The following is a 12470-nucleotide window of genomic DNA, read 5'->3' as shown; positions in this document are numbered from 1 at the left end:
TGTAGAATTAAGGAAGATCCGCAGTCGTATCTATGAAAGGCTGCGGCTCGTGTTCCGTCTTGCGATGCAGAGAAGCCAGGAACTCTTCGACTTTGGCACGGTACTCATCGAACTCAGGTCGCTCTTTCCTTGACTGCACAATGTGCCTTCAAAGGTCATTTGAGTCCGCAGTCTTACGCGGTCTGGAGGAGCGAACTCGTCCGATGCAGGAGCCTCGCGCTTCAGCTATGATCGCATCTGCGAGGTTCCAGCGAAGTGGCGATGCGAAGGATCTATGTCGTGGGAATTGTAGCTGAGCTTCTCGAAGTCGAAGTACATCCAAATGTCCTGCATGTCGAAATGTTGGCCGGCCTTGCTGCGACTGTGCGGGCGGAGTCGACGTCAAGTCTGCACTCGACTGTACGATTTTTGGCGCAGAAGCCTATGCAAGCCACTCATCCCGCAAAGCCAGCCGCGTGGACGCCCTCTCCCCAGGCTCCAAGCGAAGCATCGATCGTACAAGCCCACCAACTCTCCGTAGATCATCTCGATCCAGGCCCGCCTCGCCTTCTCCCTCCAAATAAACCTCTTCCAGCCATGACTGGAGCGTCCGCAAGTCCTCCTCCTCGTCTTCTTCTATCGTCGGACGACCAGTGGATCTGTCGGACATCGCTTGCCACTTCGCGTGCCATCGCTCCGGAAGAGCATCGCCCGTCAGAGTCAGCATCTGGCGGACGAGAGAGGGGGGCGTGACGAGGATGTTGTCGAACGGCGGCTGGCCGGCGACGAGTTCGAAGATCTGTAACCAGTGAATGTTGTATTAGTCTCGGGTAATGAGGGTATGCAGTCTTGTTCTACACCAACCATGCAACCCAGACCCCACAAATCCACCCTAGTATCGACGTACTCATCGCGAAAAATGGCCTCCGGCGCGCGAACCACGAGCGGAGTGTGGATCTCCAATGCGGAAGTCGACTGGATGAACGCCCCGCCAAAGTCGACGATTTTGACGTTGACAGTGTCGACATCCAGGTCGTCTTTGCGAGTGCCCGGTGCGACGAGGTAGGGAGGTATTCCCGCTTCAACGATCGGCTGGCCGTCCTTCCTGACCACGGGCATAGTCTCAGGGGCGCCGTAGATCTGCACGAAGTCCTCCGTCGATAGGGAATGTGCTGGTGGGACGTCCAAGGCGATGTTGTGGATGTGGAGATCTGAGAGCGTTGTCAGCATATGAACTTCCACTTGAATTGCAGCGGTGGGTGGGGCGGCTTCACAAACCTCCATGCCCGATTCCATGGTCGTGTAGACAATTCACTCCTCGTATCACCTGCTGTGCAATCCTCCTCGCCAGTTGGCCGGGCAGACGGGTCATATCAAAGCGATTCTCCACCACGTCCTGCACGCTAGTTCCGACGATATCCAGCACCAGGCAGTGGTGCACTCCATTTGGTCCTGTGAGTGGGAATTGGTCCAGCAAAGAGGCAGGTAACGTCGCCCTGGGTGGCTAGGTGCGATGGCGGCAACCGCCTCCAATGCCTCGCGCTCCTGGCCCTCGCGACGAAGCGTTGCGACGGGAATCTTGATGGCAACATACGTTTGCTCACTGCTTCGGTTAGTGCGCGAAGATGAGTCCCAAGCGGAGCAAAGGAAGGGCTTACTTGCCTGGAGTCTCGCGCGGCCCAAACGGTGGAATAGCTGCCCCAGCCGAGTTTGTGTAGGATTTTGTATCGCCCATGGTGAAATATATCACCTAGCCGGACGGGATGATAGCCGCCCGCTCGATATCGATGGAGCGGCTCGGCGTCGAGGTTGCAGGTGTAATGATCCGCATCTATCGAGGCGGGGTTGTGGGTGCATGAGAAGGCGCGACGGGATGTTGTGATCGAACGAGCAATAAGCTTTCTTACGCTGGCTGCCCGAAACATGCCAAAGCGATGGGTTGATGAACCAGCTGCGAGTCGATAGACTGTCGATGATTATCGACTAGAGAGCCTGGAGGGATGTCGAACTAGCTTGAACTAGCGGGGTCCCATGTGTAGACTGTTTCCGATCAAAAAAGTGCCAAACATCTTCATACACAAAAGAATCCAAAAGCAAGACCTACGCTACAGTACAATAAACCTACAAGTCCAACCCCTCCCGGTCCTCATGTGTACCAACCAATCCACGCACTCCCTTCCTCTCCGATCCGTGTGTATTCCCAAACGCAACTGTTCGCGCCCATCCCTAGTTCTGTCGTCTCTGTGGTCCGCAATTTCGCATCGCAGCGAGGAAGAGTGTTCACTTGAACTCCCCCGGCACATGCAACTTACTAACGCTCAAACTCGTATCATGTCTGATGACCCTCGGGAACAACTGACCGGTCAAGTGCGCGCCTTCTTTCTCGTTGCCGCCGAGAGGGAAGGCTTCTTCTCCAGAATCCCTCTTAGTGGTGGAAGTGGTGCTTGAAGCAATCATCTTCGCTGGCTTCGTTCCCGCGGGATCGTCCAGTATAGCGGGTGTACTGCGAGGGAGGGAGCTTGAAGCATCATCGACCTGGCTGCTGCCACCTGTGGGAATGGCATATACGACCGGCAGTGTATTGCTAGTCGTCTGGATGGGATGTCCATCCGCGCCATCCATTCCAGCTCCGGCCTTCTCATCTCCCGACGTAGGCAAAATCGGAATCGCAATCCCCGGGTTCAACGGCTCAGCCGGTTCAAGCGGCGTGACGGGGACCGTCTTCGCACTCTCATATTCCTGATGACGCTGATAACCCTGCGCACCGAGCACGCCGGCTCCTACACCACCCGCAGCGGCCGCTCCACCAACGACGATGGGCATTTCCCACTCGCCGGAGGCGAGGTTGGGGTGGGGCATGTCTTCTTGCTGGGCGAGGGGGGCGGCTGGGAGGGGTGTCGCGGTGGAGGTCTGCACAGGGGCGGTCTGAGGTGCTGCCGCGGCGATGGGGCTGGTGGTGGGTTGCTGCGGTGGAGGGAGAGCTTGTTCCTGGCTGATACTCGGCTGGCGCTCAATCGGGAGGGCGTAGGTCTGGGTTTGAACCGGTGGTGGTGTGGTGTTGACAACATCGCGCTGCTGAATTGGTTGCTGTGGAGGCTGCGTCTGCGGCTGCTGGATGTAAGCGGACTCACCGCCATATGGCGCGTTGCGAGCTGTCTCGACAGAGGTTCGGACACCGTCCAGGCGGTAAGGATCCTGACCAGCATATTCCTGCTGCGCGGATCCAGAGAGCGCGCTGCTCGGCACAGGGACGACATCGCGATCATCGTCCGAATCATCCTGGCCGTCGGTAGGTGGCATCGTTCCCACAGTGCGAAGGGCAAGGTCAGATGGGAATCTGCCGCCTAGACATCACGAACAAGACACACGATCAGTACAGCCGATCTAGTTTATAACGCGGAACGCAGCAATAAAAGGGGAGCACTCACTCACCTGGCTGCGGCCGCTGGGGTTTCGGCTCAGGCGGGTTCAAACTCGCGACATCGGCCGAGTAGGGCGCACGATCGGCTTCGTCGTCTTCGAGACCATCGCTGCTGACGGTGCCTCGCTCGCTCGTGCCACTGACGCTTCTAGCGTGCTTTCTCACGAACGCGTTGCGCTCTTCGCCGGTCTTCTCGGTCAGTACGCGGATGTCTTCGAACCAGGCCATCATCGTTTCGAATGATTCGGCGCGGAAGACCCAGTTGTGACCCTTGTGCACGCCGCCGGATTGCTTGCCTTTGAGCATGAATTTGTGGCTGCTGGAACCGCGGTCACTGTGAGAGCCGAGTTTCTGGTCGAGGAGGTAGAGCGACATCACCGGCGGCTGGGTATAGATCTTGTCCGCGGACTTGAATTCGTGCAGGTGGGTGGCGGAGAGGACGTACCAGCCGGGCGTGTACGATTTGAGGTACTTGGACTTTCGCTCGAGCATGCCTGCGCGGATCTCGGTGGCCTGCGGGTGGTTTCGGCCGGGATATTCGATGTTCTCGATGCGGCGGAGAGGGAGATCAGGATCGACGAAGTGAGGATCACTGGTGACAAAGTGGTGCCACTCTTCATCCTTGGGCATGGCGATTGGACCAGTGCGAAGACCCTCAACCGCGGCGTAGGCATCGTCACCTTCACGCTTGAGGATGCCAGCGAGAGCGTTGTATGCTTTCTGGATCTCGCCAACCACAATAGCCTCGAGCTCACGGCCGGAGCTCTCAAGGTTGAGGTATGCCTGTAACAAGTTAGCACAGTACTCCACCCTCTCTCCTCAGTCACAACATACCCGATGCAAATAATTCTCCTCATCCAACTGCCGTTCAATCGCCCTCTCCACTCCCAACCTGACCACATACGGATCATTCTTCCCCACAGCATCCTCATGCCCAGCATGCTGCAACGCATCCTTCAACTTCTCCACCTCTCTCCTCGTATTCTCCTTCTCCTTCTCCACGCTATTCTTGAAGTCCCCACTTAAACTCTTAATCTCCTTGATCTTCTGCCCCAAATCCGCGCGCAGTCCACTCAACGCGCCAATCACATCATTCTCAATATCCTCCGACTTCTTCGCCTCTAACATCGAATGTTTATGATAATCCTCCAGTATCCTCGCCGCTTCACCCAGTCCGTTATTCGACAAGAACACCGACGGATGCGACATGTTGGCCAGCGTGTTCTGTACTTTATGCACCGCCTTAGCCCTCGCCTCGTAACTCGACTGAATCTCGCGAAAGTACGTAATCAGCGACTTGAGCAGCGATCTCCACGCCTGAAATCGGTTCGCCAGGACTTCCGTCGGGGTGCCCGTCGTCGGCACGGGAGTGAAGAACGCGCTGTGGAAGTCTTCCTCGTTGTGAGCGGAGACACCGCGGATGCTGCCGGCGGTCATGCTCTTCTTGCTGCCGCTGCGGCGCAAACTTCCCATGCGTTTCACGCTCGTCTTCTTCTTGAGCGTGTTGTTGCGCGACACACCGCCGACTGCGGTCGACGCGCGGGAGCTGGAGCGACCGATGCCGGGTCCATCGATGAGACTGGAGCCGCGTTGCGAGGCGTCGAATTCTTCGGTGAATTGACCGCCTTGTGGTGGGCCGGAGGAGGGGTTGGCGAAGTCGGTGACGGCGGAGTTGCCATAGCCTGGGGTGCTCGGGGACGGCACCGAGCCGTACTTTGTTGAGCTGTAGTTACTCGACATGTTGTGATGTTATCCTCGCGAGGGACGGCGTGATGGTGAAGGAGTGTGGCCTTCTTCAGGTGCGTGGACGAGGAGGGAGGATGCCTGTAGGAGAGGGGGAAGAGGTGTGTAATTGAAGAACGGCGGTGGAGACTCGGACAGGTTTGCGCACAGATACCAGAATGAAGGGAACGCTGACGTAGGCCGATGTTATTTGATCCAAGCTCCAATTTCCCCAGAAGCACGACAAGGATGTGCCCGGCAGCGACGGCGAGTTTGGGGCGAGACTTGAGCAACAATCGATGACACCTGTCGAGTCTTTCGACACGCAATGATGTACAAAATCAGAGTGAGTAAGGAAATGCCACGACACTCGGCATGCACTACCGTCGTGTCGATGTATCGTTGTAGATGTTCAACGTGCAGACGAGAGCTTTGTCCATTGACTTCATTCAATTTTGATGATAGTTTACCGTCAAAGCTTAAATCCGCCCAATGAAATGATATCATACCGGACCGGCTTCAGGCGGAATACGACTCATCATTGGGGAAGGAGGAGATTGGCGCCGTGTTCTTTGCGAAGCGCAAAGAACTCTTATTGCACAGCATAGACCAGAAGTCGGTTGGTGGCATACCTAAATAGGGGCGACTTCGACAACCGCCGCTCACATAGACAAGTGCAGATTGAAGCACAGTGTGACATTCACCTTCAAGGCACAAGAGGAAAGAAGTCCAGTCCTTCTATTCAGTCATTTCGTAACTTCATGCTCATACCTCATCGACGAATTTCCCCAGGTCTTTCGACTTCGTCTTGCTTGCCTTGAGTCAGTTCTCGGACTGCTCTCGTGGTCCGTTCGACCCATCTCTGTCTCGCGGCCATGGTCTCATCATCTACACCCAGGCTTCCTCGCCGGGTCTCATCCCAGAATTCCTTGAACGCCCAAAACCCGATCTATTCTCGATCCAAAAGCAAAGAAGCCAGCCCAGAGCGAGGAGAAGAAGTCAAAAAGGCTGCCCGGCCCAATCCTGTCTGAAGTTTCCAGATCGATTCCATGTCCAACCATATTCATCATGGCGGCATGTGCTGTATCTTTTCGTGAAGTCATCGCTTCATGACAACTCAAACTGCGTCTTCCGCCCAAACGAAGTGAAACTTTTTCCTCATCCTCTCAGTCCTCACTCCCGCCCACATCTACCGAAAATCCAATGCAAAAGGCTTGTAACTCGAATCCATGACATGGCACCTCGGACACATGCTCATCCTCCCACGACTCTGCTCGCTCACAATCGCATTCGCGCAGACGCCGCAAAGCCCACAAATACATCCAGTACACGCAAACGCTTCCTTCAGCGAGCACAGCCTTCGACATCCCGCACAGTAGATCTGGACTGGTCCATTCGCGCCACTGAGACCCGCGGTGGCGGTGGTGGAGTTCAGACCTACACCGCCGCTAGAACTGCCAATCGGACCACCGCTACCGCTGCCGCCGGATCCTGGTGGAAATACTTCCGACGAAGTCGAGTCGATTGATGAGGGGTTCATGATCTGAAATTGGGAGCCCGAGTCCGCGGAGTTGTGGTGTTGATGAGACAGGTTGGAGGAGAGTGATGAGTCGTCCACGGAGGGGAAGGTTTGCATGTCGAGGCCGGAGTGGTGATTTGCGTCGGGTGGAGTGAGAGCACGGTTGAGGGGTGATGCTTGGAAGGAGGTGAATTGAGCGCCGAGACCGCCGAAGGGTGGCGGTAATGAGGTGCGAGAGGCGACTTGTGGTGATTGATATGGCGATGCGGGGATCTGAGAGGGGGGTGAGCGTTGTTTTCCCAGGGGCGACGAAGACAAATGGCGCTGATCCGGCACATCTCAACAAGACAAATCAACATACCGGCGTCAGATCTCTCGAGTCCTCCTCCTCTGTAGCACTGGCAGCAGCATCAATCAGGTCTTCCCACCTCTTACCGTAGAGAAAGGCTGGATTGTTGCTGGGCTCGGCACTAAAGGCTTTGCGATCACCACCACTACTCCGCTTGATCAAGTCTTTCGATCTCTTCCGCTCATGCTTGGCCATTCTCGCCTGTTGAGACAGACTTGACTTGCGAGGTCGATTCGAATGACCACCCCGAGACAGACTTCTCTGTAAGGGAGGAAGTGTGCTGGGACGATCGGATGGAGAGATCAAACCTGCAGGGCCGTCTGAATGCGAGTTGGGTTGGAACTGTGAGTGATCGTGGAGGTAGGAGTTGTCTTCGAGCTGAGGATCGACGTGGAAAGGGTTGGATTTGAGGTCATTGTTGGACCCGTAATAGTCCTGAAGAAGATCGGCCTCAGTGACTGTCGGCGACATCTGCAGGGAAGGGAAGATCACCTGCTGTCCCATGCTCTCAGTGGGCCAATCTGAGTCGGCACCTCGATGGGAATGTAATTGTGCTAGTGCGGCGGCAGCACTTGCGGCGGGTATGAGGGAGCCTCGACGGTACTCGTCAGAGGAGCGTTGTTGAAACTGCATGTTGGTGAAGATGGCGGCGGCTTCGGCGTCACCGGCGGTGTAGTAACCACCATCGTGACCGCCGAGAGCGTGATATCCTTCGTAGGATGAGCCCATATGACCGTCAAGGTTGAATGATGGTGACAGACCTGACGGATCAGAGAGCTGTTGTGTGTGTTGGAGCTGCCGCAGCACCGAAGTAGAGTTGTTGGGTGTGTTGTTGTTGTTATTGTTCTCTTGCGGGGGTGGTATCTCATGCGGTGGAGTGTTGATCATCAACTCGAAGCTCTCTTTCGTGGCGGGTAGTTTCGGGATGTAGTACTCGGGGTGTGCTCGGCGAATGTGCTCTTGCATGGAGCGAAAGCGCTTTTCCTGTGGTGGAGAGGTGTGGTCAGTACGGGATTGAGGGTATGGTATGAAGGGTGAATGTCAGTGGGTCGTGCCTGCTTCTCGAAGCGATCGCATGTTGCATTGAGGTGAAGTGCAAGCTTGGTTGAGCGACAATGCGACAGAGGGCGAGGTGCATTGCAAGAGGCATGTTCGAGGATATGTATTCACTCACGCCAAGGCACCGCTTTCTACAATTGCTGCCATCTTGATTGCGCAAGGGACAGACGACTTCGTTGTTGGCGTCGGCGATGTTGAAGGAGGAGGTGAGGTTGTTGGCGGCGGTGCGGGGCGGCATGGTGCGCGAGCAGGCAGGGGTAGATGCCACTCCAGTCACCAGTCAATGCCTTGTCGAGGGTCGCGGTGGGATCCAGATCAGGTGGACCGCAAGCTGTGTGAGAGCTGGAGCGAGCTGAGGCTGCTGGAGCTGGAGCTGGTCGGTGCGTTGCTGCTGGTTGGATGAGACAAGGACAGGTCGGTGGTGGTGCACCCGCGGAATTGGAGAGCTTCGGGTTCTGGTGTGGGGGGAACGCTGAGCAATGCGAGAAGAGCCGACCGGCAAGCAAGAAAGTATGAGCCTGAGGTTGGCCACGGGCAGTCTAGTGTGTGGTGGTGACGAAGAACGACGGGATTCTGTTGCTCGATCGAGGCAGTCCGTCTACTGTGAGAGATTTGTCGCGGATGGAGAATACGGGCTCGCTCTCGTCCGCTAACACACCCTACAGCGATGCGCCCTTTCGCAGCAAGATACAGCGACCGTCGTCTCGCTCTCAATGGCGTCTAGCTGTGCTGTGGAATGCTGCGCGGCTCTCAGCCGAGCTCGGGTGGGACTGACGAAGGGGAGGTGGGAGAGCTGCCTGGAGCTTCGTACAGCTTGGAAGGTCGGGCCCTGAAGACGATTGATTCGACGTGGTGCGAGGTTCCTGTCCGGCTCCCGTCCGAGGGAGATTCCAATAAAGGAAGCTGCGCAAGTGTGAAGAACAAGGTCAAGGTATTCTTTGGTTCGTTGAGATACTTGCGAATAACGTTGGTGTAAAATGGAAGAGCAAGCAACCCCTCCTCTGCCAGCCCTCCCATCTCCCCTCAAAATGCGATAAGGACCGAGAAGTGGGGGCACGAGCACGTGATTATCGGAAACCGATGTGATGTGATGCTTGTCTAATTTGGTAACATGGAACCTTGAACATACACGTCGACGCTGCCAATCTCCCTACGCTGTCCATCTTCACGTCCGTCGCCTTGCTGTGCTGTCAATCTCCTCATCATCTCGATTCACGCGTCGTTCTTCTTCCATAAATGCGCCCGTTCATAACTCCCAGACACCACCCATGTTTGCCGAACCCCTTTGGCGACCTTCAGTCTGACTTCAGCGCGCCCCAGAAGATGCTGCTCAGAGAAACACAGGCACTGGATTAGATGCTGCAGAAGATGGCGAAGCCTTGTAAGAGATGTTGTAGAATGCAAGAGACACTCGAAGGTGCAAGAGACAGCCGATGGTGCGAGAGACACGCGATCGTGCAAGAGAAAGAAAGTATGAGATACTTCAGACTCCGCATGGATAGGCGAAAAGTTGCAACAAGATGCCTCACGGTCTGCTGCAGAAGCGCGAAGACGCTCAGCGACGATCATCATGGGCCCTGCTGTCAGTTTGCTCCTCAACCCCGGGCTCCACCTTGATCTTCGGACTGGCCGCACGGTTTTCCACGCCATTTGGACGCCGGTCTTTGCTGGCCGGTTCGAACGTGCTGTCATCTTCTGGTTCCCGCTCTCGCTTGACCTTGACACTCTCGACAGGCAGTCTATCGGCGTCACACTGCTTCACCTCCTTCGGGGCGTTGCGTGCATTGGCTTGCCGCTTCCACTCAGCGGCTTCTTCCTTCAGCTTTGCGATTTCAACTTGCTGTCTGATTAGCATCTCAGCTGCCGTTGGAGGTGGCGATGCTGGAAGTAGTGGTGGTGGTGATGGCGGATATTGTGGAGTGGCCGCAGGCTGCTGAACATGTCCGTACTGCTGACGAGCCCAGTCCGGTTGGAAATGAGCCCAGTCCGGATGGAGATGTGGTGGCGGGCCGTAGCCATAGCGATGCTGCTGCTGGGCCGGCGGTGGCGGGGGTGCATGTCCGTAGCCATATCGCGGTGCTCCTGCATAGCCAGGTGCGGTAGCAGGTGGTAGGTATGGGCTGCCTGGCAATGGTCTATGAGCCGATGGCAGTGGGCGCGTCAATGCGGGTCGACGATTGCCGGTTTGCTGCGCTCTGAGCGGCTGCTGTATCCTGAGTGGCTGCTGCGGTTGGGGAGCAGGAGGTGGTCTGGTATCGACGATGACCTTGCCAACATTGCCGATAACACGCCCAGTACCGTCGAGATTCCTCATCATGCGCCTCTCCATCTGTCTGGCCTGCCACTTGGTTGGATGTGGCCAGGCCCGAGGATGCGCCTGAGTGCATACGCGTGGATTGACGGTTTCCGGTTTGTTGTTGTGTTGCGTACACTGTGTGCACGGGGTGTTGATCTGTCTGTCGCAAAACTCTAGACCGTTGTTGGCGCAGTCGACGCACCACGACATCGGCGGTCGAGCGTTGACGTCCATGGGAGCGGTTTGTTTCGCCGATGGCATCTTGAGTGATGAGTGTGTTTTGGTAAGTCTGATGTCTGCATTTCTCACTGAAGTGATCGAAAAGGAGTCCGGTCTTGGCGCGACTTTTGTCGATATCAAGGTGAAGTGAGCTGCAAATTTTCTTTCATCAACACATTCTACCAGATCTGCCCAAACATCCAGAACTCACGATGTCTGACGCAGGACAACTGAGCATGAATACAGGAAAAGAAATCGCAAAGACGAACCAAAACACAGATGCAAGAATACAATCACCGCAAGATCAAGACAGGCTGAGCAAAGAAAAGTAGGCTTCGGCTGCTCCGTCTCCATTCGACGAAGCTACCTCGAACTCGCCTCACAAGCCACAGCCATCACAGATCCAGTGGAAGAAGAACTGGCGATTGCCAGACGTTCTCCTCAAGAATGGGTCACAGTGGTTCTACCTATCTGATCGGGATCAGTATGCATACTACGACTACGAACGATCAATCTGGATCGCGATAGATCAGGCAATGCAGCGTTGGGATACCGTTGGACCGCCTTCGGAATCATTAGAGACGAAACGCAAACCCTCGCCCAGGGCATCTCCATCAGACGCGCGCGGTGCTCTGGATGAAAGCAAGGTCAAATCAGCACCGACACCGCAATCACCACAGATCACAAAGGAGGGGAACAAAGCCTGGCCTTTACCCGAATTCCTCAAGAACAACGGTCGACAGTATACTTGGGCACCTGCGCGGGACTCATGGGTGTACTACGATATCGAAAAGGATAAATTCGCCGTCTACGGTCGAGATCTGAAGCGTCGCTGGGTCGCTGGAGTCCCACACCCTGAGACTCGGAGCAAACGCAAGAAGCGTTCATCTACCGAACCCACTCCTGGTGAAGGAAAGATCGCAAAGACCGATGACTCTCACACTTTCACCGCGCAATCGAGTGGGTTACCTGACAGAGCGCCGTCTCGTGTATCACGGCCGGAGGACGTGACGCCTACCCGCCCAGCTGCATCGGACGAGTTTGCTCCTGCTAGTTGCAGAACTGCAAAGACGAAGGGCCTACAGGAGAACGCCGTACACTTGGACGACGACTCTCACTCAACGGACCCATAGCGGACCGAAGCTGAAGCACCTCTCGACTCTCTTCGTCGCGATGCTGAGTAGCAGCGACGTGCGTTGAAGTCCACGCGGTCTCGCCGGCGTCGTCACTCTTGTGGTGCCACCCCATTGTCGTCTCTCAGGCGATCTCATGTCGTCGTTTTCATGGCGATCTCTCTCAGTCGTTCTCATGGCGATCTCTCGCTGTCGTCCTCATGGCAGTCCCGTTTTGTCACTGTCTAGTGATACTTCCCCGGTCACTCCATAGTGATCCCCCCTGTCGCTCTCTAGTGATCTCTAAGAACTTTCACTGTCTGGTGATCTCACCCTGTCCCTCTCTAGTGATCTCTCGCTGTCGTCTTTTTGGCAATCTCTCACCGTGATGTTTTCCTCATACAGCATTGCGAACACGAGATGCTGCCGGGTTAAGAGTCAAAGCAGTCACTCGACCGACCACACGGGCTCGATCGCATTGTGACAACGTACATAAGGGTGCGTTTACCTCCTGCTTATTAATTAGTTATTTGGTGAAAACAGCAGATAATAGCCATTCTTCCAACCGTTTACCTTACCGTCGCTATAAACCGACGAGTTATTTGCTACACGCTCAATCTCGCTACTCTGTATCTACATAAGGTTAGCATATAGCTGTCCTAGTAGTTTTGCAATTAATCGATACTATAGTCGATTAATTACTATAGCTCTAGCCCGTGCGGTGCTATAAACGGCATAGTCGTAAACCTTCCGAGTCCGTAGCAATATCGCGTTGCCGAGCGCGTTATATATAT

The 12470-nt window shown here is 55.5% G+C and overlaps 4 protein-coding genes across 4 annotated transcripts; all 4 read right to left on the bottom strand.

The window, feature by feature from the left end:
• Window positions 1–421: 421 nt before the first annotated feature.
• MYCGRDRAFT_49843 (uncharacterized protein) lies at window positions 422–1904 on the bottom strand (the record flags this gene model as incomplete). Its single annotated transcript, XM_003848328.1, has 4 exons — window positions 422–778; window positions 844–1190; window positions 1258–1475; window positions 1552–1904. 4 exons carry the CDS (start codon window positions 1902–1904, stop codon window positions 422–424), a joined length of 1275 nt encoding a protein of 424 aa, XP_003848376.1.
• A 1396-nt stretch (window positions 1905–3300) lies between these two features.
• On the bottom strand, window positions 3301–5188 carry MYCGRDRAFT_63693 (uncharacterized protein; the record flags this gene model as incomplete). The annotated part of the gene is made up of 3 exons (XM_003848327.1): window positions 3301–3323; window positions 3412–4183; window positions 4235–5188. Coding segments are annotated over 3 exons (1701 nt in total), but the record flags the coding sequence as incomplete, so codon positions are not given.
• A 1123-nt stretch (window positions 5189–6311) lies between these two features.
• On the bottom strand, window positions 6312–8287 carry MYCGRDRAFT_88038 (uncharacterized protein; the record flags this gene model as incomplete). The annotated part of the gene is made up of 5 exons (XM_003848326.1): window positions 6312–6503; window positions 6627–6914; window positions 7003–7700; window positions 7752–7974; window positions 8165–8287. 5 exons carry the CDS (start codon window positions 8285–8287, stop codon window positions 6312–6314), a joined length of 1524 nt encoding a protein of 507 aa, XP_003848374.1.
• Window positions 8288–9604: 1317 nt separating this feature from the next.
• On the bottom strand, window positions 9605–10606 carry MYCGRDRAFT_96672 (uncharacterized protein; the record flags this gene model as incomplete). Its single annotated transcript, XM_003848325.1, has 1 exon — window positions 9605–10606. One exon carries the CDS (start codon window positions 10604–10606, stop codon window positions 9605–9607), a length of 1002 nt encoding a protein of 333 aa, XP_003848373.1.
• Between the last annotated feature and the right edge of the window lie 1864 nt (window positions 10607–12470).

Source organism: Zymoseptoria tritici, chromosome 11 (assembly GCF_000219625.1).
Source record: "Zymoseptoria tritici IPO323 chromosome 11, whole genome shotgun sequence".
In the NCBI taxonomy this organism is placed as follows: Eukaryota; Fungi; Ascomycota; class Dothideomycetes; order Mycosphaerellales; family Mycosphaerellaceae; genus Zymoseptoria; species Zymoseptoria tritici.
The sequence above is the reverse complement of the archived record's forward strand: the minus strand, read 5'-3'. Positions and strand labels throughout refer to the sequence as shown.